Source organism: Zalophus californianus, chromosome 3 (assembly GCF_009762305.2).
Source record: "Zalophus californianus isolate mZalCal1 chromosome 3, mZalCal1.pri.v2, whole genome shotgun sequence".
Classification (NCBI taxonomy): domain Eukaryota; kingdom Metazoa; phylum Chordata; class Mammalia; order Carnivora; family Otariidae; genus Zalophus; species Zalophus californianus.
This window is the reverse complement of record NC_045597.1, coordinates 133,490,715-133,517,595: the sequence shown is the minus strand read 5'-3', so window position 1 is coordinate 133,517,595 and position 26,881 is coordinate 133,490,715. Positions and strand designations below refer to the sequence as shown.

Below are 26,881 nucleotides of genomic sequence, written 5' to 3'. Positions count from 1 at the left end.
CCCCGGCCGGGATAGGAGTGGATGACGCTCCCGGGTAGCGAGCGGAACCTGTGCGCGGGGCCGCGGTTGCACCTCCGCGCGGGGCTACCGGGCAGCGGACACGGGCGCGCGTGCGTGGCAGCGCTTCCGGCCCCGGTCCCGGTCCCGGCGCGAGCAGTCTCCTGAAGCACCCGGACGCCACTGGAAGAATCTTCGGTCGACTGCAAGCCAAGCCCGGGCCGCCGCGGGTCTCTAAGAAGCCCGAGACCGGCACAGTATACCCTGGAGGCGGGTCGAAGGCTGGCGGAAGACTCCGCCTGCTGCTGGAGCTGGAAGGAAAGCAGGAAGAGCCTGGGCTAGGTGTGCCCTTCGCTCCCTGCCTCCCCAGCCCGGCCCCGGCCAGCGGCGCTGGAAAAGGGGTGGGGTGGGGGTGCACTCGGGGGAGGGGGGGAAGCAACAGGGGGAGATGCAGTTTAAATGGGTTTCTCTGCAGATCCAGTGCCGTTAAATCCGGCGAACTCACACTTAAAAAAAAAAATGAAGAAATTAAGGCTTAAAGAACTAGAAAGTCGCCTGCAACAAGTGGATGGATTCGAAAAGCCCAAGCTACTTCTAGAACAGTACCCAACCAGGCCGCACATTGCAGGTAGGGCGGCTGGTGACCACGTCTTTGCTTACCCGGGTTTGTCCTATCTACTTATTCCATAATGAAAATAGAAGTTATTTGAATGCGAAGAACGTCCAGAGGAATTCTGCTCTGAGATTACATACCACGTTAGAGACGACTTCCGTGACACCGCAGCTAGAGACAGCCCCCTGCCCCCCCCCCACACTTTATTGTTTGACTGCTTGGTTTTCTGCATACCTCTTAACACTGTAAGACATCATTTTAATGTGTTTGTTTCTCTCATTACACTATAAACTCCTTGAGGGCAAAGAATTTGTCGGTCGTGCTCACACAATTCCGTGTCTAAAAGAGTTCCTGATACTAGTTAGGAGCTCAGTACACATTTGCTAAATAAGGATCCATTTTCTATTGCAACGAATTGCAAGTGCAAGAATTCCTGTGCTATACTCGCCCTAGAATGAATACTAGAGTTGGTAGCCAAAGGACTACGTTTTAACAAATCCAGAATAGGTGCTATCAAGATGAGGATGCGTTTCAGTTTTTAGCGATCTGAGAGTCATCAGTGTTGCTTGCTGCAAGAGATTGATACTGGGAGTGCAGGAGACAACACAGGAAAAACCATATTTAGTAAACGTATTGCCAAAGTCATTGAGGAGTCTTGGGAAAATTAATTTGGGAATCCCTCCCAGCTTCAACATAGTTCTGTTTCTAAGCAGCCAATCAAAGTATATACCTGCACTTAACACCAACATGTCGTCATAATTCCAACCAAAAATTGGCACAAAACTGTGTCTGGGTTAAGACCTGTTTTCTCAATTTAGATGACTTCTTTAGTGTATTCTGGCTATAGGGTTTCTTAGTGAAGTCTAATTTTTTAAAAATATCTATTGCTCATACCCAGAGTGTAACATGCACTTGGATGTGCTAATTCTTTGAGATACCAGCTTCAAAGTCACTAACACCAGTAGCAGTAATTGGAATAGCAGTCAGACTGAGATATCCCTCTAATTGTGTGGGGTTTTTTTTGTTTTTTAAGATTTTATTTTTAAGTAATCTCTAAACCCAGTGTGGGGCCCACATTCACAACCCTGAGATTGAGAGTCGCATGCTCCACCAGCTGAGCCAGCCAGGTGCCCCTAATTGTGTTTTTGATAAAACCTCTGGGTACTAGGGCTTCAGTGATGGCCAGTAGTTCTTGCTGGTTCACATATCCACAGGGAGAGATCAGTGGTTTAATTCATGCTTAACCTTTAGTATATATTCCCAGACCTTTTGTGTATTTGAAAGAACCCTTTCTGATCTCAGCAGTTTCTGCTCTGCTCCTCAGTTCTCATTAGATTATGAATATATGTGTCTATAGATCATGAGTGTATCTGTCTAAAGGTTGTATTGTAGGTATAGGACTTCTCCCATTCTAGCTTATACTTAGGGTACCTGTGTTCTCGTGACAAACTTGTCAGAGAGTTCTGGGCCATTTTAATGTTAATGCTTGTTCAATATTAGTGGTTCCCAGACTTACAGATTTCACAGATCAGTAAAATTTCAAAACAATTTTGGGAGACTAACTGATACAGGGTTGCCAAGTTTATATTTTGACAAGGAAAGGTATTTTTAAAACCTATTTACTCTTACCGTCCTTGCAAAAATATTTTAAAAGAAAGAACTGATGTATATGTGTGTGTGGCAATTTTAAATTTTGAAAAGGCCGAGGAAAAAACATTTTAACCTTATTTTTCTCATTTTATTTCAAAATTGTCATTCTTGGCATTGTCACCAGAGTAGTTTTCGGGAACCACTGGTGTGTGTTATTGTTCCTTGTGGGGCCTCTTACTAATACCAAGATATTATACCTTATGGTTTTTGTTGTTGTTGTTGTTTTAATAATTTGGAACACCATTTGGGGGAGGAATAATGCGAGATAAGAAATTGCATTAGTCGGGCGCCTGGGTGGCTCAGTTGGTTAAGCGACTGCCTTCAGCTCAGGTCATGATCCTGGAGTCCCGGGATCGAGTCCCGCATTGTGCTCCCTGCTCAGCAGGGAGTCTGCTTCTCCCTCTGACCCTCTTCCCTCTCGTGCTCTCTCTGTTTCATTCTCTCTCTCAAATAAATAAATAAAATCTTTAAAAAAAAAAAAGAAATTGCATTAGTCATTTACATGAACTGGATTTTGGTCATCAACTTGCTCTTATTCCCTAATATGTTTTTTTGATTTTTTAGCATGTATGCTCTCTACAATCCATAATACATATGATGACATTGAAAATAAAGTGGTTGCAGATCTAGGATGTGGTTGTGGAGTTCTTAGCATCGGAACTGCAATGTTAGGAGCAGGGTAGGTGATCCTGTATATAATGTTTGGGTATAGGGTGGCCTGAATAAGAAACATAAATAGGATTAATTGAATTAGATTTATGAGACTCTACAGTATGAGATGAGGGGAGCAAGAATCTGATACTGAGTACATTTTGAATGAGCAGAACAGTAAAACAAACAAACAAACAAAAAACATTAACAGCAGCTATCAGATGCCTCCCTTTTATACACACCTGAATTTCCAACCCTTGCCAGATTGGGAAATCATGCTGTTGAAAGGCAACATTCACTCTTACTTTGCCAGTTGGTTTAAAAAGGTATATGGTTTTGATTTTGTTATTGTTTTGATTTGGGAACTATAAGTAGTCATTCTTTATGTGTGTTCTGTATTTATAGGTTGTGTGTTGGATTTGACATAGATGAAGATGCATTGGAAATATTTAATAGGAATGTGGAAGAGTTTGAGTTAACAAATGTTGACATGGTTCAATGTGATGTGTGCTCATTATCTAACAGAATGTCCAAGTCATTTGATACAGTAATTATGAATCCTCCCTTTGGGACCAAAAATAATAAAGGTTAGTAAAAAGACTCAGGTGTACTGATATATGTATAGAAAACCAAGTTTTAAAAGTCATTTTCTTATTGTTTGGGTTAAATGATTTTATCACTGTTCATTAAATAAACAATCTCTTACCTGTGTAATTACTACAATTTCAGTTTGTTTAATCCATGTCTAGGAAATTCAATTTTTCAATATTTGTTTTCACCTATTTGTACTAAGTGAATACTCTTTCTATTAATTTACTATTTATACTTTACTTTAAAAAAATGATTTGCTTAACCTGTATAATTCTGTAAAGGATTTTATACTTTTAGAACCTCTCTTTAATGTCTTAACACACCGAGGATTTCAACATGTGTTCATCAGTAATAGTGACTGACTGTGGGTATTTATCTTGTGTATGCTATAGGAAAGGAGGATAGAAAGTCTGTGAGAAGAAAAGACATGAACAGTTTATTTTTTAAAGATTTTATTCATTTATTTGAGAAAGAGCTATGGGGGGGGAGTCAAGGGAGGGGCAGAGGGAGAAGCAGACTCCCTGCAGAGCAGGGAGTTGGCCCCGGCTCAATCCCAGAACCTGGGGATCATGACCTGAGCCCAAGGCAGACACTTAACTAAGCCACCCAAGCGCCCTGAACACATAAATAGTTTAAATAGAGTTCTCCCTCCAGCCCCTGCCTGATTCTGATTACTACTCTCCCTGTTCTCTTCTCCCTTGAGAGTTGTTAATTTGGAACATTAAAATTTTTACTTTAGCCTTATTTAAAGAAGATCGTATAATTCTGGTTTCATTCTATCAACCTTAAAAGATAAATATTTTACTTTTCTTTTTAATTTATTTATGTGAGATAAGAGCATGAACTGGGGGAGAGGGGGCAGCGGGAGAGGAAGAAGCAGGTTCCCCGCTGAGCAGGGAGCCAGATTCGATGCAGGACTCAGTCCCAGGATTCTGGGATCATGACCTGAGCCAAAGGCGGATGCTTAACTGATTGAGCCACCCAGATGCCCCTGTATTTTACTTTTTTGTATCTTATCTTTTGGCAGGAAGAATATGAAGTGTCTATTTTGGAATTTGGGAAAAAAGTTTTTAAATACCTGGTATTCATTTAATACTCTGTTTTGATAACAGGTATATACAGTAAATATGAGCTTTTTCTACTCTTAACAGGGACAGATATGGCATTTCTGAAGACTGCTTTGGAAATGGCAAGAACAGCAGTATACTCCTTACACAAATCCTCCACTAGAGATGTAAGTTCAAATCATCATGATATTGTTACTTCAAAATTCACAACAGTGTTTTAAGGATTTGCTGTGAATACTAATTACTTTTTAAACATGTGGCACTTAGAAACAATTTTCCCTTTAACTAGCTAGCATTTGTGACTAGTTTTCTTCCAGCCTATATAACTTCTTTTGTCAAAGATTTGCTCAGGCAGGAACTGTTACCAGGAGAGACTATAATTCAGTAGAGAAGTGTGGTATAGCTAAGGGTACAATATATCCTAGTTTGCCAAACTCCTGGTAGTCCCATTGTCCCTTTGTGGCTTTGTGTGCATAAGGGAGGCAGTAAGACCTGATTTTTAAGAACACTGAGCCTGGAGCTAAATAAACTGATCTGAGTTCAGAACCTCCATCTTCCATTATTCTTGCCAGCAATGTAACATATGGGGGGTGTAGAAGATATATTCTAGAAAATTGGGTACATTTTTTGTCACTATAACAGTGACTAAGGATACAGACTGCAGAGCCAGACTGTCTAGGTTCAAATCCAAACTACCACTTCTCCGTGTTATCTTGGTCTAGGTATTTGAGTTCAGCTTCATCACCTATATATACTATACTCACCTGTACTCTTATAATTGAAATGGCCTGGTTTCTTACTTTCAAAATACTACCAATCCAGTTGAAAATTTTTTAAGAGTCTAAATTCTAATGAAACTTTAAAAGCTTAAAAACTTAATATAAAGTATTAGCCAAATGCAGTTCTCAAAAAATTTTATTTTTTTAAAGATTTTATTTATTTATTTGAGAGAGAGAGAATGAGAGATAGAGAGCACGAGAGGGAGGAGGGTCAGAGGGAGAAGCAGACTCCCCGCTGAGCAGGGAGCCCGATGTGGGACTCAATCCCGGGACTCCAGGATCATGACCTGAGCCGAAGGCAATCGCTTACCCAACTGAGCCACCCAGGCGCCCTCAAAAAATTATTTTAAAAATCAGCTCACATTGGGGTGCCTGGGTGGCTCAGTCGTTAAGCATCTGCTTTCAGCTCAGGTCATGGTCCCAGGGTCCTGGGATTGAGCCCCACATCAGGCTCCCTGCTGAGCAGGAAGCCTGCTTCTCCCTCTCCCACTCCCACTGCTTGTGTTCCTTCTCTTGCTGTGTCTCTGTCAAATAATTAAACAAAATCTTAAAAAAAAAAAAAAATCACCTCACATTAACATGTTGTTATCTTCAGCATATTCAAAAGAAAGCTGCAGAATGGAAAATCAAGATAGATATTATTGCAGGTAAGACAATTTTTAAGTTTCTCACAAAATACATCTAAACCCTAATTACTTAAGGTCAATAATACATTAGCCCAACCAGAATTTTGTAGGTGTTAAAAAAAGATGCCACAGAACATGTTTTCAGGGGCACCTGTGTGGCACGGTTAAGCGTCTGCCTTCGGCTCAGGTCATGATCCCAGGGTGCTGAGATCGAGCCCCATGTCGGGCTCCCTGCTCAGGGGGAGTCTGCTTCTCCCTCTCCCTCTGCCTCTCCCCCCATCTTGTGTGCTAATAAATAAAATCTTCAAAAAAAAAAAAACATGTTTTCAGTTTGACAAAATGTGAGGGGTTGGTAATGAATGGATTGGAAATGAAGACAGGGTATCAGTGTTTGCCTAAGACTGTCCCAATTTATGCATTTTGCTGAAAATTCCTAACAGCACCCAACTATTTGGTCACTCCAGGCTCAGACAGAACAATATGTAGCATCATAGTGATGTTAGAGCTTGGGCTTGGAGTGGGTTGGACCTGTTTGAAATCCATTCATGGAAAATACCACCAGATCATGCCTGCCTATCTTTCCATTTCAATTTTCTAATTGTCCCTGGAGTCAGACAACATGAAGCTTTTTTCTTTTAGTAGGGGATAGGATATAATCATCCACACTGTAAGTAAATGTTTGATACATTTTTATTAGCAAATTGGGTAATATTCACAAACATCGAAATGTGAAAAACATCACTAGAAGCTAACGATAATCCAAATAATTCTGAAGGCTGAAGTTAAGTACAATAAGGGGGAAATGTTCTTTACTTGATAATAAACTGACTAGGATTAGCACTGTGGTGTTAACCATATAACTAGTCCTATTCATAGTAATGTGGAAAAGCCTGTCAGTCCTCCTATTTATCCAGTATTGTCATTCCTTACCTAGTTTAAGGTATTATAACATCAACTTAGAACAATTCCAAGTATACCAAGCCAGTCAGTGCCTTGCTACTCCAAATGTGGTCCTCAGACCATCAGTATTGACATCCCTTGGGAGATGAGACTTGCAAAATTTCAGGATTTACCCAGACTTACTAAGCTATAATATGCATTTTAAAACGATTTATTTGAAGGTGATTTGATTACACATTAAAATATGAGAGCTGTAACCTATAATTTATGTTGCAAAATATGAAGGATAGGCACTCTTTTGCCATCCCTCTAAAACTGATGAGTAAGCTTAGAGAATCTATGTAATTTCTTAGAGTAAGAAAAATGTATTTTCACTTGAGAGCTTAATAGGAAAATAATTAGCTACTTACTACCAATATTAAAATCCAGACAAGATTATTTTAATATAAGCATGATTATCGTTAGCTATAGATTATTAGGAAATTAGAAAGGTACTATCATCTTCTGTCCAATTGTTATCCTTTCAAATTCTTCCCCATAACCTCAAATTTTGGCATACATGACTAAAATAGCAGAAATGCCAACCTCAGCCATGGCTAATCTTGGGAATATATCAAATCAATCTTTGGATAAGTTAAAGTGACAGGACTGAAGTGTTCTGCTTACCAAGGTTACATACTTCCTTAATTGTTTTAATTTACATATGTGTGTATGTATATCAGGGATAGCAAATGAATTTTTATTCTTAGATGGCTTTTGTCTTATAGAGCTGCGATATGATCTGCCAGCATCATACAAATTTCATAAAAAGAAATCAGTAAGTCTCTTAATTTTGGCTTAATTTTGAAGAACTTTTCAGTAAGTAATTATTTCCAATGTTATCAAGGTGCCTGAGTAAATACAGAAAGCTAGCCTAGGAGGGAGAATAATTATCGATGGGATAACAGCCGATATTCTGGTGTAAGATATTCTTTCTCAAACGCTTTAGGCACAAAAATAAAAAACTAAGTTTTTGCTCTTTTTATATAGTACATATTTTATTAGTTTGTACTAATACATTTTCATATTACAAAGGCAATTTAGTGGAAGAGTCTTTTGATATTTGAATCATTTGAAATAACACAAAACAGAACTATACATTTAAAAAAATCTTCATTTAGGTAACAAAAAAAGACCAGTTAAACAAAAAAATTTCCTTTCTTACAGGTTGATATTGAAGTGGATCTAATTCGGTTTTCTTTTTAAAAGCCTCTAAAGACAAAAGCAGCTTAAAACCTAATTAAGATGAATAAAAAATTTTTTTCACTAAACTACTGGTCTCCAGCACCATTTTCTGTTTTCTGTTGTTTTGGTGTAGGTTCTTCTTCTTTGTCTTGTTCTTCTCTTGCTCTTTTTACTGGTCCTATACAATAACAGAATTTTTAAGTTCACTACATAAGCATTACTCTTTTAATGTTGAGCATAATTAACAAAAATAATTCTGTTTAAAAAGCAACAACTGGGCGCCTGGGTGGCTCAGTTGGTTAAGCGACTGCCTTCGGCTCAGGTCATGATCCTGGAGTCCCGGGATCGAGTCCCACATGGGTCTCCCTGCTCAGCAGGGAGTCTGCTTCTCCCTCTGACCCTCCCCCCTCTCATGTGCTCTCTCTCTCTCTCAAATAAATAAAATCTTTAAAAAAAAAAAAAAAAAAAGCAACAACTTCCTGGGGTGCCTGGGTGGCTCAGTCGGGTTAAGTGTCTGCCTTAGGCTCAGATCATGATCCCAAGCTCCCCACTTAGTGGGGAGTGTGCTGCTCCCTCTGCCTCTGCCCATCCCGCCACTCCTGCTCGCTATCCTCTTTCTCTCAAATAAAATCTTTTTTAAAAAAAGCAACAACTGGGGCGCCTGGGTGGCTCAGTTGTTAGGCATCTGCCTTTCAGCTCAGGTCATGATCCCAGAGTCCTGGGATCAGGTCCTGAATCGGTCTCTCTGCTCCGCGAGCCTGCTTCTCCCTCTTCCTCTGCCTGCTGCTCCCCCCTTGCTGTGCTCACTGTCAAATAAATAAATAAAATCTTTAAAAAATAAGTAAAAATTTAAAAAGCAACAACTTCCCAACACCAATGAGAAGGCTTTCCTTTTAGTACAGATCTTCTGCTAAGCTTACCTTCCAAACATCTTTGTTTTCCACTTGTAAAGCTGTATAACTTGTATAAATCATAGTCCAAAAATGTCACTTATACAGAAGGTGAAAAACCACACTGCTGTTCTTTCCTACAAATAATTTCTCATGAAAGTACCAAAGGACTTAGAAAAACTTACCAGATGCACCATTTTGATCATGTTCCTCATCACTATCAAATTTAGTTTTCTTGCCCTGAAACTGTACTTTTCCTTTAGCAGACCCAGTCTGGGCAGCTTTATTTCCTTTTCCTTTTCCTTTAAATCTGCGACCTATAGGAACATAATTGAGAAATCCATAAGAAATGTTAAATCTCTTGTCACTGTCTCTGAACAAGCAAATGAGTTAAAATAACCAAGGGTCAAAGACAAATAGAACTCATGACCTTTTGATTTCCATTTGTTTAGAGATTCTTGTTGATCTTCTATGATTTTTTTCAGTGCTTCCTTTTCCACATCTCCTTCTAGTACTTCCCAGGTCACTTCTTTGTTCCTTAATTGTAGGTTACCACTATTTGCATCTTTGGCTTTATCCAGTGCTTCCTTAGCTTTTTCTTTAAAAAGAATTATCCCCTATTCCAAAGACAGATAATGAAAGCCACAACCTTAAGGTTTTTTTTTAGTTCCATAGTTAATTCCGTCACTCAAAAATTTTTCCTACCCTGCAAACTTTCTCTGCCATTATCAATTTCAATGAATTATAATTGAACTTCAGCAAATTACCACAAAAGTTGCAGTCACTAATACCAACAGTTATTCATAGCATAATTCAGAAAATATCAGACGTACATCCAGTGATGGCAATAACAATGGAAAGTAAATAACCAAGTAAAAACTATTTCAGAAACACATTAATAAAAAAAAAATTGTTTTGTTTCTACTACTGTCTTCTAAAAGTTAAGTTTCTATGGGTTTTTAAACTGATTGCTAAAAAGCATACAAATGTTTCCAAACCTCTTTTGCTCCTCTGACAAAGTCTATCCATTTTATTTCACCATGACTTGAGAAAAGGATGTGCAAATCTTCTCTACAGGTCTGATCATCTAAGTCTCCTGAAAATTTCAGCAAGCAGCCAATCTTTTCTTCCAGAGATTTCTATAAAAACATACAAAGCAATAAAGTTTCTTAAAAGCAACCACAAACCAGAAATGGCTTAAATCACTCTATACCTAATACATGGAAAAAGCTAGAAACTAAAATGCTATTTTAAAGTAGTTTAACAGTTCATTTTCCTGTGTCTTGTTCTACAATGGCTTCTGATTTTAACTTACTTAATTTCTTCAACAAGTAATATTTAGCTGTATGTATTAATTATATAAATCTAATACTAAGTTGTTTTCTCTGGATAGGTAATGATTTTAAGCAATATTTAGGCTATGACTTTAATACAATGACAACTATAGACTTGCTCACGTATTTGCTTCAAAAAGTCCTCACTTTTTATTCTCATAAATTTGAAATACAGCTTTGGGTACCAATAATATATACTTACCATTTCAGCATTTTCTGCTAACTTTTGTTTTTCTTCTTGCTCTCTACAAAAGAAATGTTAATTAGAATGTTTCCATTTACTGTATGAGATAATTAAATTCTGATAAAGTTAACCTTGATCACGATCACACATTGCTGAATAACCAAAGCCAGTCGTTAGGTTTTCTGATTGCTCATGGCTAGAGTGCAACACAATGTGGCCCCCAGATTATCAAGGCAGCTTAAGATCTTAATGTTTCACGAGCAAAAGAAAAGCCTACTGCTACTCATTTCAGAACTCATCATCAAGCTCCACTTCCTAGAACCCCTAACTCTATCCCTGTTAAAGCTTTAAGGAATTAAAATGACTGGCTCAACGTACTTACTGTTTAGCTCGTAATTTAGCTTCCACTTTATTTTGCTTTCTTTCTTCATTTTTTTTTGCAAAGTAATCTTCCCTAAAGAACACAAAATACAGGGGCTGAGTTCATGAGAACAAAAATGAGAGAGCAAATTATTTTGAATGATTTAAGCACAGGAAGGAATATTACACTTTCTATCAACATATTACCTAAAAATTCAAAAGATGCCAAGGAAGTTATTTAATAACAACTTTACCAAAAACAATTCACATGTCATAAAATGTATACCTTTTAAAAGCAAACACCTCAGTGGTTTTAAGTATATTCAGAATTACACAACCATCACTACTATCTAATTTCAAAACAAAAAGAAACCTGATGTCTATAACAATCTCATTGATTTTACCATCCATGTACAGGAAAAAAAAGTAAACCAGGACTTATGTAAATAACTTTTCAAAAATTTTCTACAGTGTTACTTTCACAAAAGGAGAAAATTCTATAATCTCTGAAACCCAAGAATAACAGCAATTATGAAAATCATGTTAAAAAATATTTTTGATAGTTAAAATTACATGATTCATCACAGTACATCTCTAAGTCCATCAGGTTTAGTACATGGCACTTCGAAGATTACATAATGTGAAAGTAGGGGACAATGGCCTAACTTTATCATAAAAATGCTCTGGTTTGTTCTAATTTTGGACACATACACACACACTAAAGAATGTGGTCCACATCTGTATTAAATAATCCTTTGTACTAAACAAATGGAGATATATATAGACTATGAGAAGAACAGACTGGAAATTGGACAGGGATTGATTCTCTAACCACACAAAAGGCCAAATTTTACCATCTATCCCAAAACTTAACCTTTATAAACTGTTAATCGTGAAAAGGTATTAAAAAACACTTCCTTAAGGTCTCAAAGGACTAGTAGTTTCCACTGAGCAAATTTCAAGTGTTTATCAAAGAATGCCCAAGGATACTAAAAATACTGTCCTTACAGGGGATGCTATTCCATATTCTGTATCCCAGTGTGTCAATTCCATATAACTAAGTGGCCAAAAGAAACATCAGCATAAAGACTTACTTGAAAAGTATTAGCAGGTCTGTATCTTTATACTTCTGGCCAGGGGTGTCAACAAATTTCTTAGCAGATTCAATACTATCAAACACAGCAAATATTGATCCCTATTAAAAGGGGAAGAAAACTTTTTTTAAAAATGTCCCATATATTTTTCAACTAGGAAAAGTCTGTAACATCATAGAACCATACCTTAAATGCTTTGTGTAATGTTCTTCTCATCTGAATATTTAGTACTTGACCTTTATCTTCTAACCATTCTTTTATGTCATCAAGGGTTGCATCAGTTGGGAAGCCTTTCTGTGAAGAGTAGAAAGAAATATACAAATGCCTTCTCAGGTAAACAATTTATCAGAAATTCTGATTCATTCTGTCTTGAAACCAAGGCAGGATATACACATGTATCTATATCTGTCTCTTAAATGTTTAACAGCTCTGCTTAAGAGCTGAGCCACTGTTCTCTAGCGCAATAAAAGTGACTTATTTGGAATTTGCTTCAAAATAATCCACTTGGGGGGACGCCAAGGTAGCTCAGTCAGGAAGACATCTACCTTCAGCTCAGGTCATGATCCTGGGGTCCAGGGACTCTTTCCCTCTGCCCCTCCCCCACTCCTCTCTCTCCCTCATTCTCTCAAATATCACTCTCTCTCAAATAAAATCTTCAAAATAATTCACTTGGGGCAGAGATAAAACTAGATCAATCATGTTAACTGCTAAAGGTGGATAATGGTACATTATATAGTCAATCGACCTTTGCATGTCTTAAATTTTCCTGAATAAAAAAAATCTACTTAAAAAATTCATATACTAAAATTACTATCAAGTTTAGCTATTGACAAATAAGAAATTGATAGGCACTGGGTGCTTACAATATGCCCAAGATTTTGTACAATGTTATATGGGTTTTCCATTAATTCTCACAGAAGTTCTATAAAGTAAAAAAATATTATCCCCATTTATGAAGATAAGGCTTAGACAGATTAAGAACATTGCCCAAGAAGGGGCGCCTGGGTGGCTCAGTTGTTAGGCATCTGCCTTTGGCTCAGGTCATGGTCCCAGGGTCCTGGGATCGAGCCCCACAATGGGCTCTGTGCTCTGCAGGAAGGCTGATTCTCCTTCTACTCTCCCTGCTTGTGTTCCCTCTCTCGCTGTGTCTCTCTCTGTCAAATAAATAAAATCTTTAAAAAAAAAAAACATTGCCCAAGAACATACAGTAAGTAGTAAAGCTATGATTCCTGAGTCCTTATTCTTATCTACTGTTTTTTTCTAAATTAAGATATTTAAGATATAATTAAATGTGTTAAAGGCCCACTTACAATATAAACAGATCTGTTTTTTACATCATTCTTATATTCATCTGTCACTTCAGGGAGGGGTTTGCTTGGAGATCTTCTGATTTTAGTTTTATCTTCACTTATTTCCATGAGTTCAGCCTTTGATTTGCTCAATGCTTCCACTATTACATTAAAGTCTGTTGTTAGACGGTTTAACCTGAAGAATATATATTTAAGCACTGTAAAACTTAGTGGTAGCACTTGTTTACAGAAAAAGCTAAAGATGATTTAAAAAAGGTTTTTACTGGGGTGCCTGGGTGGCTCAGTTGGTTAAGCATCTGACTCTCGATCTCAGCTCAGGTCGTGGTGTCAGGGTTGAGTTCAAGCCCTGTGTTGGGCTCCACACTGGGTGTAGAGCCTACTTACAAAATAATAAATAAAATAAAATAATAATAAAGAAAGTTTTTACCTATTGAATTTTATCATTATCTCCAAAGGCACCCAGCCTTCATCCAGTTTGATCTGTTCCTTTAAAAATTTGTCTCGTGGCAAATTGAAGTCACCAAAATAATACTGCAAGATAACAACATTATATTTCAGAGCACTGTACAATAATGACTCCATTCCTGGAGTTTTTAATCACCATTACATTACCGTGTTCTAGTCTTTCAAAAATACATGCAATAAACATTTTCTCCTAAATACATGATAGTGAAACATTTATAATACAAATTAGCAGAAAGATAAAACTAAAAATTGATTACTGAAACAACATAATTAGCAGATATGTCAATAGACTATCAAGTATTAAAATAAAAACATAGTTAAAGACTTAGTATGTGAGAGGCCTCTTGTTTCAAATCCGTGTGTAAAGAACAGACTTAAATAAAAAGAACTGGAATACACCAATTAATCACTCTAATTTTTACAAATTAAAAAATATCTGAGCGTTTATCTAATTTAAGCATAAAGGCACTCTCTCACTAGAAAAGCAAAAAAGACAAAAACAAAAAAACTATACATGAAAAGACTCAGGTGTGACTACTTGGAATGCCAAAAGTAACAAAAAAATAAAAGACAAATAACAAAGAAGTTTGTTAATAATTCTTATAAATCAAGGGAGAAGAAAAAACCCTGAAAGCCCTAATAGAAAAATGGGTAAAGGACATCAAAAAAATTACTAAAGAATGTAATATAAACATATAAAAGTTGAACTTCATTATTAATCAAAGAAATGCAATTTAAGCAATGAAATAGCATTTTTCACCTAACAAACTGGTCAAAATTCTAAAAACAAGAATACCTAGTATTGGCCTGAACACAGAGAAATGGTCATGCAGGACATGTAAACCTGCAGTAAGTATCAAAGGTTTTTAAAAATGTGCATAACCCTTGAGCCGGTACATCTTTTTCTAAGGGATTTTATCTTAGTAAACATGTTTACTAAGATTTTTATATAAAGACATGCATCATGAATTGGACAGCCACATGCAGAAGAATGAAAATGGACCATTTTCTTACACCATACACAAAAATAGACACAAAATGAATGAAAGACCTAAATGTGAGGCAGGAATCCATCAAAATCCTAGAGAACACAAGCAGCAACCTCTGTGACTTCCGCTGCAGCAACTTCTTGCTAGAGTCTAACATCTCCAAAGGCAAGGGAAATAAAGGCAAAAATGAACTATTCGGACTTCGTCAAGATAAAAAGCTTTTGCACAGCAAAGGAAACAGTCAACAAAACCAAAAGACAATGGAGAGAACAGGCGAAGATATTTGCAAATGTCTTATGAGATAAAGGGCTAGTATCCAAAATCTATAAAGAACTTATCAAACTCAGCACCCAAAGAACAAATAATCAAGAAATGGGCAGAAGACAGGAACAGACATTTCTCCAAAGACGACATACAAATGGCCAACAGACACACAAAAAAATGCTCCACATCACTCGGCATCAGGGAAATACAAATCAAAACCACAATGAGATACCACCTCACACCAGTCAGAATGGCTAAAATTAACAAGTCAGGAAAGGACAGATGTTGGCGAGGGTGTGGAGAAAGGGGAGCCCTCCTACACTGTTGGTGGGAATGCAAGCTGGTACAGCCACTCTGGAAAACAGTATGGAGGTTCCTCAAGAAGTTAAAAATAGAGCTACCCTATGACCCAGCAATTGCACTACCAGGTATGTACCCAAAGGATACAAATGTAGTGATCCAAAGGGGCACCTGCACCCCAATATATATAGCAGCAATGTCCACAATAGCCAAACTATGGAAAGAGCCCAGATGTCCATAGACAGATGAATGGATAAAAAAGATGTAGTATATTATATACAATGGAATACTACTCGGCCATCAAAAAAAAAATGAAATCTCTCCATTTGCAACAATATGAATGGAACTAGAGGGTATTATGCTAAGCGAAATAAGTTAATCAGAGAAAGACCATTATTATATGATTCACTCCTATGTGGAATTTAAGAAACAAAACAGAGGAAAATGGAGGGAAAAATAAAACAAGATGTAATCAGAGAGGGAGACAAACCAGAAGAGACTCTTAACCCTAGGAAACAAACTGAGGGTTGCTGGAGGGATGGGGTAATTGGGTGATGGACATTGAGGGCACATGATGTCATGAGCACTGGGTGTTATATACAACTGATGAATCACTGAACTCTATCTCTGAAACTAATACTATATGCTAACTAATTGACTTTATATTAAAAAAACTAATAAAGAAGTGAAGAGGAAAATGCTAATGTCAAATTGGATGAATTAAACTTTTCTCTCTGTGTTAAGCTAATCTAAAGGCCAAAGTAGGGAAACATGCCAATAAAAATAGTGATTTGCTGATTTTTAAAACGAAAGAAAGAGAGAGAGAGAAAGAAAGAAAGAAAGAAAAAGAAAGAAAATAGATACTCATCATGGAACTATTACAGCTAAAATATTAGAAATATCCTACATATCAAATAGGGAATTGGGTAAATTACTGATGATATAAAACTTTACTCTCCCAAAATGCATCCCATGTTTGATGGGAGAAAGGGAAGGAAATAAAAATTATGTTAGTGTGAGCACTGACCACAATGTGAAAGGGTATTCATCAAGCTCTTGACTTCGATTACTTCAGAAGGGTAGAATTTGAGAGGTGGCAGACTGTGGAAGGGACATTATTAACTTGGTCTATGTACAGCTTTGTACTGTTCTAAATATTAAATGTATAGTTTGTAATTTTTCTTCAGAATTATAATTAAATTAGTACAAAAAGTTGTAGCACAGGACATTTTAAATGGCGGAGAATTGTAACTTTAAAAAAAAGTTCTGATAACTGCAAAAACCACTAAATAATATGATCTGAAGTTCCCTAGTAAGAACAAAAAACATTAAGCGAAAATTTCCCATGCAGCCATTACTGACACTGTAAAGCTTCCATTTAAATAGAATACCTAAGGTTAAAAAAAAAAAAAATGCTAAGACAACTGTAAAACTCTGTTACAAGTTATAACAGCCAAGAACTCTGCTTAACTGGGCAGAAAAACCTATTAGGGCCTTCAAATAGATAAAGTGTTATTTAGGGAAGGTACTTTACAAAATATTTTTATGTTCTCTTATTTATGTGCCAGGAACTCTTCTGAATGTTTTACATTTTATTAACTAATGTAATCTTCACCAACAACCTTATGAGGACAGTAGTACTATTATCCTCAGTTTATAGACTAGGAAACTAAAGCAAAAAGGTAACACTAGTCTATAGTGTTACCTTTTGAAATGTTTGTAGGTCTTGGCTTTCATAAATTGGCTCCACTAATACAAAACTGTATACTATTTTAAGTTCATCTAATTCCAAGAATCAAAGACAAACCAGATATCTAATACTTTACACGAAACGTTTAAAGGGTCAATATAGTGAAATGAAATGTTCCTTCTGTATTTGTTTTGAGGCTCTATATTTCCTTTCAAAGAGCATATTTTTGCAGTTTAATGTCAGAACCATACCTCAATTTGATGACAGATTTTGGCCTCGAGAGCAGCCATTTTTTCATTATCACCATTTTCAGCCATTGTGGCTATCTGTAAATTTTCCCAAATTGGCATAAAGAATTATTATTTTACATAACACTCAAGATTAGAAGAATGTTTTAAAATTATCAGTATCACATTGTTTTCTTAAAAATCAAGAATTTTTAATTTCACAGGTTCAATTTCTCTACTCAATTCTCAAATTTCAACGAGAAAATGTTGGAATAAGTAATGGAAAACTGAAAAGTTATAATCTGCAACCCTTCCAGTAAATCACCGTTCCATCTCTGTAACAAAGCAAGTAGTTATCTTCACTTAGCTGATCAAGAAAGCTTTCCGCAAAAAACTCCAACTACTTACCATTTCCAGTTTTAAGCAGATCACCATCTATTAGTATATTTCTATGCATCTCAGTCCTATTTGTTTGGTGTGGGTTGCATTTCTTTTAAAATTAGTCACTGACTTACCAAAAACTTGTTATCAGCAAAGATTAAGTACCATAACTTTAGGATGAAAAATCAAATATAACCATCAGGGTTAGATTAGATGTAGTACATTAAGGAACACATGAAAATAATTTAAGAATCTGGGGACACTAAAATAATGTTAAGTTGAGGGTTTGTCTCCTAATTCACCAATATGCTGGTTAACGTTACAGCCAGTTTCTTGTTTCACATCCCTGACATTAGCATTGCAGGAAAAAGTAAGGTTGTGAGATTGGTTTGCTAGGGATCACAAACCAAGTCTTATGATTTCAAATCACTTGCCTCCACTGCTCTATTAAACCACCCAATTAGCCACATTTAGAAAAGTATGTTCATAAGAACTCATCAGGGTATCTGCCATTACTTGACTCTAGTGAACTATCTTTGGTACACTTCTTGAAGTATCGCTTTATAAACTGTAATTGCTATGCAATAATCTGGATGCACACTGGAAGCTCTTGTAATAGGGATTTGTATGGTGCCATCCCACTACAAAATGTACTCAATCTTATGCAGTGTTTGTCGACCACAACCTACGTTCCTAAACTGTTACCATGACCTAGGGCCCCTTACAAAGCAAAGGGTGAGTCAGATAAAAAGAACTGTTTGGTCCGTAAAAGACTTCTTTGGCCTACCCAATTTTGGAACTTCGTCTCATGAGATACTTTCCCAGAGTGTACAACCAGAAGTGAAACATTACCTACACTTCTTCACTTCGCACAGAATCCTTGACGTGAGTGAATAAGGTACACTAAAAACCCTAGAGAGTGACGCCAGAGAACACCTGCGGCCCCACCATTCCCCGACCTCCAGTTTGTCCCACAGGATTCAAGGAAGCCTCCGGCGATTAAGTACCGCCAATCGCCTCAGAAACTTAACCAGTGGTCCGAAACGTCTGCACCCCGCGACACCAGAAGACAGGCAGGTAGGAAGTCTTAAAGACGCAGAAGGGATGCGGGCAGCGTCCGTCCAAAGGACCCGCCAGAGCCCAGTCCCAAAGCAACCACTGGCTCGCTTGGGCGGCAGCGTCGTGCGGGGCAAGCCCGGCTCCTGCATTCCTCTCAGGGACCACGTCTACACCGCGCCCCGGCCCGCGCCCCTCCGCTCCCAGCCCAGCGCGCCGCCTCGGGCTGCGGCCCACGCGGCGCTCGCCCGAACATGCGGACGGCGAGGAGTGGACGCACCCGCGTGAGGCAACAAGGAAATGGGATGCGCCGTCGCCACTCAAAGCAGATGCTTTTGTACTTCTTCTCTTCAGCCACCGAGAGTTGCTCACCTTTAAGGTCCCGGTCCCACAAAGCCACGCCGCACAAACACCAACAGCGACAACAACGTCCCGACTTCCCAGCGCCGCCGGCTGGCCTACCGCGCGTGAGGAAGATGGGGGCCGTCCCGGCAGCCCTCGCGGCCCGAGTGGGCGGAGCTTCGGGTAAGGCAGGAGACGGCACAGCGCTAGGAGCTTGCGCGCCGGCGGCGGACTCCCACGGCTCGCGGAGTCCCGCCCTCGCGCGGCTGAGGTTGGGTTCAAATGTCCCGCAGGGCTTTGGAGAGTGTTAGGTTAAGTATTTATTGTTAAATTTCTGGACCGCTTTTGTATCTCCAATACTACTTAGAATTTTCGTGCGTATGAAGTATTTGGCTTTTTCTCAGATTATACTTTTCCAAAAAAATTGTTTTAATGATCCGTATGTATATGTAAACTACATCGTGTTGTGATAGTTCTCAAAAAAATGGCAAGTGAAATTTTTTTAAAAATCAGGGATTCAGGGGGCGCCTGGGTGGCTCAGTCGTTAAGCGTCTGCCTTCAGCTCAGGTCATGATCCCGGGGTTCTGGGATCGACTCCCGCATCGGGCTCCCTGCTCCGCGGGAAGCCTGCTTCTCCCTCTCCCACTCCCCCTGCTTGTGTTCCCTCTCTCGCTGTCTCTCTCTCTCTGTTGAAAAATAAATAAAATCTTTAAAAAAATAAAAATAAAAAATAAAAAAATTTTAAAAAAATCAGAGATTCAGGAATCTTAGAGTTGAGAAAACAATAGAGTAGAGCGTTTAAGAGCTGGGAATCTGGAATCGGCCTGTGTTCAAATAACGGCTCACCTGTTTACAGGCTATGACGTGAGGCAAGTTACTAAACTTATCTATCCCTTATGTATAAAATGGGGCCAGTAATATCTACCGCCTTCTTCGTACAGTTTTTGTGAGCGTTAAACCTGATACAACATGTACCTTGTTGGGAACTGCATAAAGCCGGAGGAGCAGATGATGTTAATTTAAAACAAAAAATGTGATTTTAGAAGATCAAAATGCCATCTAGTGCAGAAATCTATTGCCTCTGGTAGGGCCCTTTTCTATTAGTATACTTTTTGCACGATAATTTAGTCACTTAGAGGATTTTTTTCTTGTGGTGAGCTAATCTATTTTTCCCTCAGTTTTCTTGAAAATTTGAGGTGATATTGGTGAAATGGCCTTTTAAGTGATCTCAGGGCTTTTTGGCAGTTCCAAAATAGATCAAATGTATTTTTTGGGGGGAAAATGCAGTTATAGATTCAATCCAGACATTGCATCAAGCTGATGAGAAAAAAATTAATAGTTATACTCAGGTAATTTAAATTCAAATTAATCAGGTTCTCTTTTATTTACTCAACAAATGCTTATCTAATCTCTACTTTCTGCCAGACTTAATTTAAAAAGTTAATTTTCTTTTTGATCAAGTGAGTGAGAATATAGGTATTTAAAAAAACACATCAAATGTATGTCAGAGTACTCCCACTCATCCTTTCAGCAAACTGTTTATTACATACCTACCAATGTCCTGGTATGGAGCTTAGCACTGGGAATAAAAAGAAGACCCAGACCCTGCCTAAAGACAGTGGCACCTAAACAAATGTAAGTGCACATTTGTGCCCTACAGTGTCTGGGTAGAACAGCGGATGCATACAGTCTACTACCAGAAACTGCCATTAACTGTGGAACATTTAGTTTAGTGTTCCCATCTGGTTTACTCCTCCCTCCCCTTCCCTCCCCTCCCCCTCTCACCCTCCTCCTCCTCGCCTCCCCTGCCTTACCCCTCCCCTCTCTCTTCCATGGGCCAAGCTCCATGCAGCCACCACCCTTTGGGGAAAATTGATTCCTGACTGCACACCAGGTAGCTTCATTTTTTCATATAAAGCACCAAGAAGACTTTCTCTCAGGCTGATATCCATCTCTCTCATAGCTTAACTTTATAGGATAACATACTAAAAGATCATCTCTTTGGGTATAAATTTAGTATCATCACTTTAGAGAGCAACTTGGTAATATCCACTAAAGTGTATGATATGTGTAACTGATGGCTCCAAAGTCCGCTCCTAAAAATATATTCTAGGGAAATTTTCACATCTGTGCACAATAAAGCATGTGCAAGAATATTCATAGCTGAATGGTATATAAATGCAAAGAATTGGAAATCAATTAAGTTGCATCTTACACTAAGAAAGAATGGGTAACTAAATTGTGCTGTAATTAAAGAAAGAAATAATAAACTTTACAGTGATAAAAAAACTAGATCTACATGCATTGACATTGATGAAATTCACAAACATAATGCTGAGTTAAAAAAAAAACTTTTAGAAGAACTATAAGTAGCATCCCCAGCCACTGTGGCAATGAAAAATCCCACCCACATTTCTAAACACTAGGAGGTGGTTACTGCTACTCCTGTGCCCCTCCCCCCGTTTTGAGAACTATTAATCTAGGATAATGGTATTATTCTATTTTGAACATTTAGACTTACTCTGTTTGGAATTATTAGACCTCCAGGTAGAGATGTCAAGTAGACAATTGGTAAATGCATTTGGAACTTAGGAAAAGTCAGGATTGGAGATACAAATTTTGGAGTTATTAGCAACTAGAAGGCATTTAAAGTCACAGCACTGGATGAGCTCTCCCAGAGAGAGTATAGACCGTGAAGACAAGAGGCTCCAAGACTGAAACTAGCAATCCAATTTTTTGGATATTGGATAAAGGAAGAGAAGCCTGTACAAGAGCTAGAATGAGCACAGCGTGAGATGTTCTAGAAAAATATGGTACCAGAGAAGCTAAAAGGGGAGATTGTTACAAGGAAGGAGTAATTAACTGAGCAAATTCTGCTGAGAAGGGCTGCAGCCTAACCACTTTTGTCATTATCGCAGAAACTATTACTTATTCCCCAAAGAAGATCTCCCTTTACTCTGTAATAATAAAATGACCCCTGATTTTAAACCAAGTGCATGACCAATCAGAAATAAAAGCTACAGGGACACATGGGGGGCTCAGTAGATTGAGTGCCCAACTCTTGATTTTGGCTCAGGTCATAATCTCAGGGTCATGGCATCAAGCCCCACCTTGGGCTGCGCACTCAACAGGGAGTCTGCTTGGGAATCTCTACCTCTACCCCTCCACTGCACCCCTTCTTCCGCCCCCAACTCCTCCGCTTGTGCACACTCTAGCGCTCTCTCTCTCTCTTTCTCACACCTGGCTGGCTCAGTAGAGCATGCAACTCTTGATCTTCGGGTTGTAAGTTTGAGGCCCACGTTGCATGTAGAGATTAAATTAAAGCCTTAAAAAAAAGAAAAAAAAGAAAAAGTGATGAGCACTGAGTAATGCATAGAATTGTTAAATCATTATATTGTACACCTGAAACTAATATAACACTGTATGTTAAGTATACTTGAATTTTAAAAAATAAATTAATTTAAAAAATTTTTAAATAGGGGCACCTAGGTGGCTCAGTTAGTTAAGTGTCCGCCTTTGGCTCAGGTCATGATCCCAGGGTCCTGGGATCGAGCCCTGTGTTGGGCTTCCTGTTCATTGGGGAGTCTGCTTCTCCCTCTAACCCTACCATGCTTGGGCTCTCTCTCTCTCTTTCAAGTAAATAAATAAAATCTTAAAAAAAATTTTTTTAAATAAATAAAAGCTACATTTTTCTAGCCTCTTTTGCAGCTAAATAAGACCATGTCTGGCTAATGAGATGTAACAGTGATACGTGCAACTTCCACATCATTTTTTAAAAGATTTTATTTATTTGAGAGCGAGAGAGTGAGCAAGCACGAGTCGGGGGGAGGGGGCAGAGGGAGAGGGAGAAACAGACTCCCCACTGAGCAGGGAGCCCAACTTCGGGGCTTGATCCCAGGACCCTGAGATCATGACCTGAGCTGAAGGCAATGCTTAACCGACTGAGCCACCCAGGCACCCCAACTTCCAGGTCATTCTTAAAGAGAATGAATTTGTTCTCTTTCCACTAGCTGGGTGTAGATGTACACAATTGGACCAAGCAAATAAAGGCAACACCACAGCTATAGCAAAGCAACCATAGAAGGAACCCAAGTCCCTGAGAGCCTAGAGCTGTCATACCAGCCCTGATGCCCTCATAGAACGGAATTACCATTCAAACTTGACTTTAGTGAGGGGGGAATAAAGAGCATGAAAACTTCATTCAAGGCAGATGTGTCAATGTTTTAGCCTTTTGGTCAGAGATAGTCAACAGATTTTTCACTAAGTTCCCAACAGAGCTCACCACTCTGAAGGTTGCTTGTGCTCGATTTTTCCATTTTTTTGTGTGCAAGGTGAATGTCAGAGTGCCTAAAAGTCAGAAGTCTAGTGCCTCCTGTAGGACTGATTTTTTTTTTTTTTTTTGTCTTCTTGCTCATTTTTTTTGTCCTCTTGAACGTGTGACAGAATCTTGCATGAGACCTGCCTTCATTGTAACAGATGACCAGAGTGTGAGGTTGTTGGAGGATACCTGGAACTTGCCCCTAGATCTCCATTATCCCCCCAAGTTGTCTAATAAGCTGTGAACAACGAAATTTTCTTGGGTCAATTTGCTTCATTTGATGCAGTGAACACGTAATATAAATTATTGGCAGATCTTCTATAAGAGACAACACATGGAAGATGATAAAACAACACAGGTTCTTTACTAAGACTTTGTCTTAAATAAAATATTTGTGACACATAAAGGGAGAGGAAGGGGCCATTTTGTGAGGTAAACTTTTTTTTTTAAGATTTTATTTATTTATTTGACAGAGAGAGACACAGTGAGTGAGGGAACACAAGCAGGGGGAGTGGGAGAGGGAGAAGCGGCTTCCCATGGAGCAGGGAGCCCGATGTGGGGCTCAATCCCAGTTCCCCGGGATCATGACCTGAGCCGAAGGCAGACGCTTAATGACTGAGCCACCCAGGAGCCCCATGAGGTAAACTTTTTAAAAGTTGAATTATAACACACAAACAGTAAAGTGCATGACTTTCAAGTGTATGGCTTAATGAAGTTTCACAAATGAACAATACCTTGTAACCACCACCCACATTGAAACACAGAACATTTTCAGCACTCTAGAAAGGTCCTTCACGCTCTCCTTCTACCCTCTTAAAAGTAACTATCATAGGGGCGCCTGGGTGGCTCCGTCCTTAGCCTTCCGCTTAGGTCATGATCCCAGGACCTTGGGATTGAGCCCCATCTCCCTCTCCCACTCCCCCTGCTTGTGTTCCCTCTCTCGCTGTGTCTCTCTGTCAAATAAATGAATAAAATCTTTTAAAAAAAAAATAAAAGCATCGTAGATTAGCTTTGCCTGTTCTAGAAGGCAACATAACTGGAATCATGTTGTATATATACAGTATATATGGTGTATGAATATACCACAATTTATCCATTCTTCTGTTGATGGGCATTTGTCTACTGTAAATAAAGCTGCTCTGAACACTCTGGCGCATGTCTTTGGGTAGATGTTAGATGTTGAGCTAAGAGTGAAAAACTGGGTCACAGGGCAGGTGTGTGTTTAGCTTTGATACACAATGCCAAATAGCTTTCCAAAGTGGTCATATCATTTTCACATGAACCTACAATGTGTCTGTTAAACATCCTGGGAAGCACACTGTCATTATTTTTAATTTCGGCCGTTCTAACGATGGTGTGATGGTATCTCATTGTGCCTTTAATTTGCATTTCCTTGGTGATTTACAACGTTCAGCACCTTTTTATGTGCTACTTTCCATTTGAACATCATTGTTTGTGAAATGTCTATCCAAAGTGTTTTGTCCATTTTTTAAATTATGTTATGTCCTTTTTAAAAAAATGGATGTTTAAGAGTTTGTTTATATAATCCAGATACAAATTCTGTGTCAAATATATGTACTGTGGATATCTTCCCCCAGGTCCACAGCTTGCTTTTTCACTCTCCTGTTAGTGTTTTTGGATGATTACTGAATTTTATATTGTGTTTATGAAATCACTGCCTACCCCAAAGTCACAAATATTTTCCCCTGATTTCTTTTAGAAGCTTCATTGTCTTCTTCTGACATTTAATTCTGTGATTCATCTCAAATTAATTTTGGGATATAGTACAAGGTAGATGACAGGGTTTGGTTTGGTTTTGTTCTCCTATATGGATAGAAAATCAAGTGTTAGCACCATTTATTGAGAAGATTGTTACCATGGCTAGCTCTAGAATGGTTATCCAAATTTAGAAAGAAATGTTTTAAAAGAGAAGTTAAATTAGCCACTTTAAAAAACCCAGGAAGTTGGGGGGCGCCTGGGTGGCTCAGTCGGTTAAGGGGCTGCCTTCGGCTCAGGTCATGATCTCAGGGTCCTGGGATCGAACCCCCACGTCTGGCTCCCTGCTCAGCGGAGAGCCTGCTTCTCCCTCTCCCTCTCCCTCTGCCTACTTGTGCTCTCTCTCTATCTCTCTGTCAAATAAATAAATAAAATCTTTAAAAAAAAAAAAAAAACACCCAGGTAGTTGGGTGGCTCAGATGGTTAGGCAAAACCCAGGTAGTACACTCATGTTCATAGCATTATTCATAATAGCCAAAATGAGGAAGCAATCCAAGTGTCTATCGACTGATGAATAGATAAGCAAAATGTGGTATAAAATGTGGTACAGTGGAATTAAATTTAATACTTACAGTGGAATTCAACAAATACAATGGAATTCAGCCTTAAAAAGGAAGGAAGTTCTGCGGTATGGTAGTGGCATAGATGAAACCTGAGGCCATTATCCTAAGACAAATAAGCCAGTCACAAAAGCACAAATATTATAGGATTCCACTTATATGAGGTACTTAGAGTAGTCAAAATCATAAAGACAGGAAGTGCAATGGTGGTTGCCAGGGGCTGGAGGAAGGGAGAATGGGGAGTTAACAGTTTAATGGATATAGAGTTTCAGTTTTACAAAATGAATCTGGGGGATCTTCTCTTAACACACAAACGGAAATCATACTTTGAGGGCAGCGCCTCCTACTGGGAGGACTGCTCTAAACCACACACTGGGGAGCATAACTGTGCAATTAGTAGAAAAATCCTAAGGGAAGGAGTTCTAGCCTACTCATTCAAAAACAGAAATGAAGTAATAAATTAACTAAAAAGAACCATGGGGAATTTTGAGAGAATCAAGGGATCCAAACAAAAGAAATTAGATGAAGTATTGTATTGTGAAAGTGTTACTAATAAACCATTTGTAAGCTTTGGAAAGAATCTCAAGAAGAGAGCTCAGAGGGTTGCAAGTGTTTTGTTTTCTGTTTTTGGTTTTGGTTTGGTTGTTTTCATTTTTACCACAGAAATGTTCTTTTTTTTTCTTTTAAAGATTTTATTTATTTATTTGACAGAGAGAGAGCACAAGCAGGGGGAGCTGCAGGCTGAGGGAGAGGGAGAAGCAGACTCCCCGCTGAGCAGAGCCTGACTCAACTGGAGGCTCCAGGATCCTGGAGTCATGACCCAAGCTGAAGGCAGACACTTAACCGACTGAGCCACCCAGGCACCCCATACCACAGAAGTTTTCAAGCACACTCCAGAATTAGAAAGAACAGTATGGGGCACCTGGGTGACTCAGTGGGTTAAGCAGCTGACTTTGGCTGAGATCATGATCCCAGGGTCCTGGGATTGGCCTCCCGGCTCAGCAGGGAGCCTGCTTCTCCCTCTCCCTCTCCCTGCTGCTCCCTCTGCTTATACTCTGTCTGTCAAATGAATAAATAAAATCTAAAAAAAAAAAGAATAGTATAATAACTCCCCAAACACCCATCATCCAGTTTCTACATTTATCACCATATGGTCAATTTTGCTTTATCTTTATGCCACCCACTTCTCCAAACCCTCACCAGACTATTTTAGAACAAATGGCAGACATCATGATGTCATCCA

General features: G+C 38.7%; 2 protein-coding genes and 1 long non-coding RNA gene across 6 annotated transcripts; 2 read left to right on the top strand and 1 right to left on the bottom strand.

The window, feature by feature from the left end:
* Positions 1 to 126: 126 nt before the first annotated feature.
* On the top strand, positions 127 to 8,184 carry METTL5 (methyltransferase like 5). Of its 3 annotated transcripts, XM_027588608.1 has the most exons (8): positions 127 to 339; positions 473 to 625; positions 2,825 to 2,939; positions 3,317 to 3,498; positions 4,654 to 4,736; positions 5,944 to 5,995; positions 7,624 to 7,691; positions 8,081 to 8,184. In XM_027588608.1, the coding sequence occupies exons 2-8, from the start codon at positions 517 to 519 to the stop codon at positions 8,117 to 8,119; spliced, it is 648 nt and encodes a 215-aa protein (XP_027444409.1). In that variant the 5' UTR covers positions 127 to 339; positions 473 to 516; the 3' UTR covers positions 8,120 to 8,184. The 3 variants fall into 3 exon arrangements, with proteins under 3 accessions (XP_027444409.1, XP_027444410.1, XP_027444408.1); XM_027588609.1 differs by lacking the exon at positions 5,944 to 5,995 and having other exon boundaries at positions 7,642 to 7,691; XM_027588607.1 differs by lacking the exon at positions 127 to 339 and having other exon boundaries at positions 460 to 625; positions 7,642 to 7,691; positions 8,081 to 8,179.
* SSB (small RNA binding exonuclease protection factor La) lies at positions 7,724 to 19,160 on the bottom strand. 2 transcript variants are annotated; one of them, XM_035726566.1, is made up of 13 exons: positions 19,015 to 19,066; positions 17,230 to 17,304; positions 16,316 to 16,389; positions 13,698 to 13,801; positions 13,271 to 13,445; positions 12,147 to 12,254; positions 11,961 to 12,061; positions 10,889 to 10,960; positions 10,525 to 10,567; positions 9,987 to 10,127; positions 9,419 to 9,605; positions 9,174 to 9,305; positions 7,724 to 8,276 (listed from the first exon to the last, which is right to left on the bottom strand). In XM_035726566.1, the coding sequence occupies exons 4-13, from the start codon at positions 13,712 to 13,714 to the stop codon at positions 8,185 to 8,187; spliced, it is 1,068 nt and encodes a 355-aa protein (XP_035582459.1). In that variant the 5' UTR covers positions 13,715 to 13,801; positions 16,316 to 16,389; positions 17,230 to 17,304; positions 19,015 to 19,066; the 3' UTR covers positions 7,724 to 8,184. The 2 variants fall into 2 exon arrangements, with proteins under 2 accessions (XP_035582459.1, XP_027444405.1); XM_027588604.2 differs by lacking the exon at positions 16,316 to 16,389 and having other exon boundaries at positions 19,015 to 19,160.
* LOC113919465 lies at positions 17,311 to 19,008 on the top strand. Its single transcript, XR_003519015.2, has one exon. It is a non-coding gene; the product is annotated as an uncharacterized LOC113919465 (long non-coding RNA).
* Positions 19,161 to 26,881: the final 7,721 nt, after the last annotated feature.

Excerpts from the sequence above, each read along its gene's own strand:
- METTL5 (XM_027588608.1), top strand. The coding sequence starts at position 517 with ATGAAGAAATTAAGGCTTAAAGAACTAGAAAGTCGCCTGCAACAAGTG. Across the intron at positions 3,499-4,653 it reads TGGGACCAAAAATAATAAAG|GGACAGATATGGCATTTCTG; the intron begins GTTAGTAAAAAG and ends TACTCTTAACAG. Across the intron at positions 4,737-5,943 it reads ACAAATCCTCCACTAGAGAT|CATATTCAAAAGAAAGCTGC; the intron begins GTAAGTTCAAAT and ends TGTTATCTTCAG.
- SSB (XM_027588604.2), bottom strand. The coding sequence starts at position 17,295 with ATGGCTGAAAATGGTGATAATGAAAAAATGGCTGCTCTCGAGGCCAAA. Across the intron at positions 10,568-10,888 it reads GCTAAATTACGAGCTAAACA|AGAGCAAGAAGAAAAACAAA; the intron begins GTAAGTACGTTG and ends TTTCTTTTGTAG. Across the intron at positions 9,306-9,418 it reads AAACAAATGGAAATCAAAAG|GTCGCAGATTTAAAGGAAAA; the intron begins GTCATGAGTTCT and ends ATGTTCCTATAG.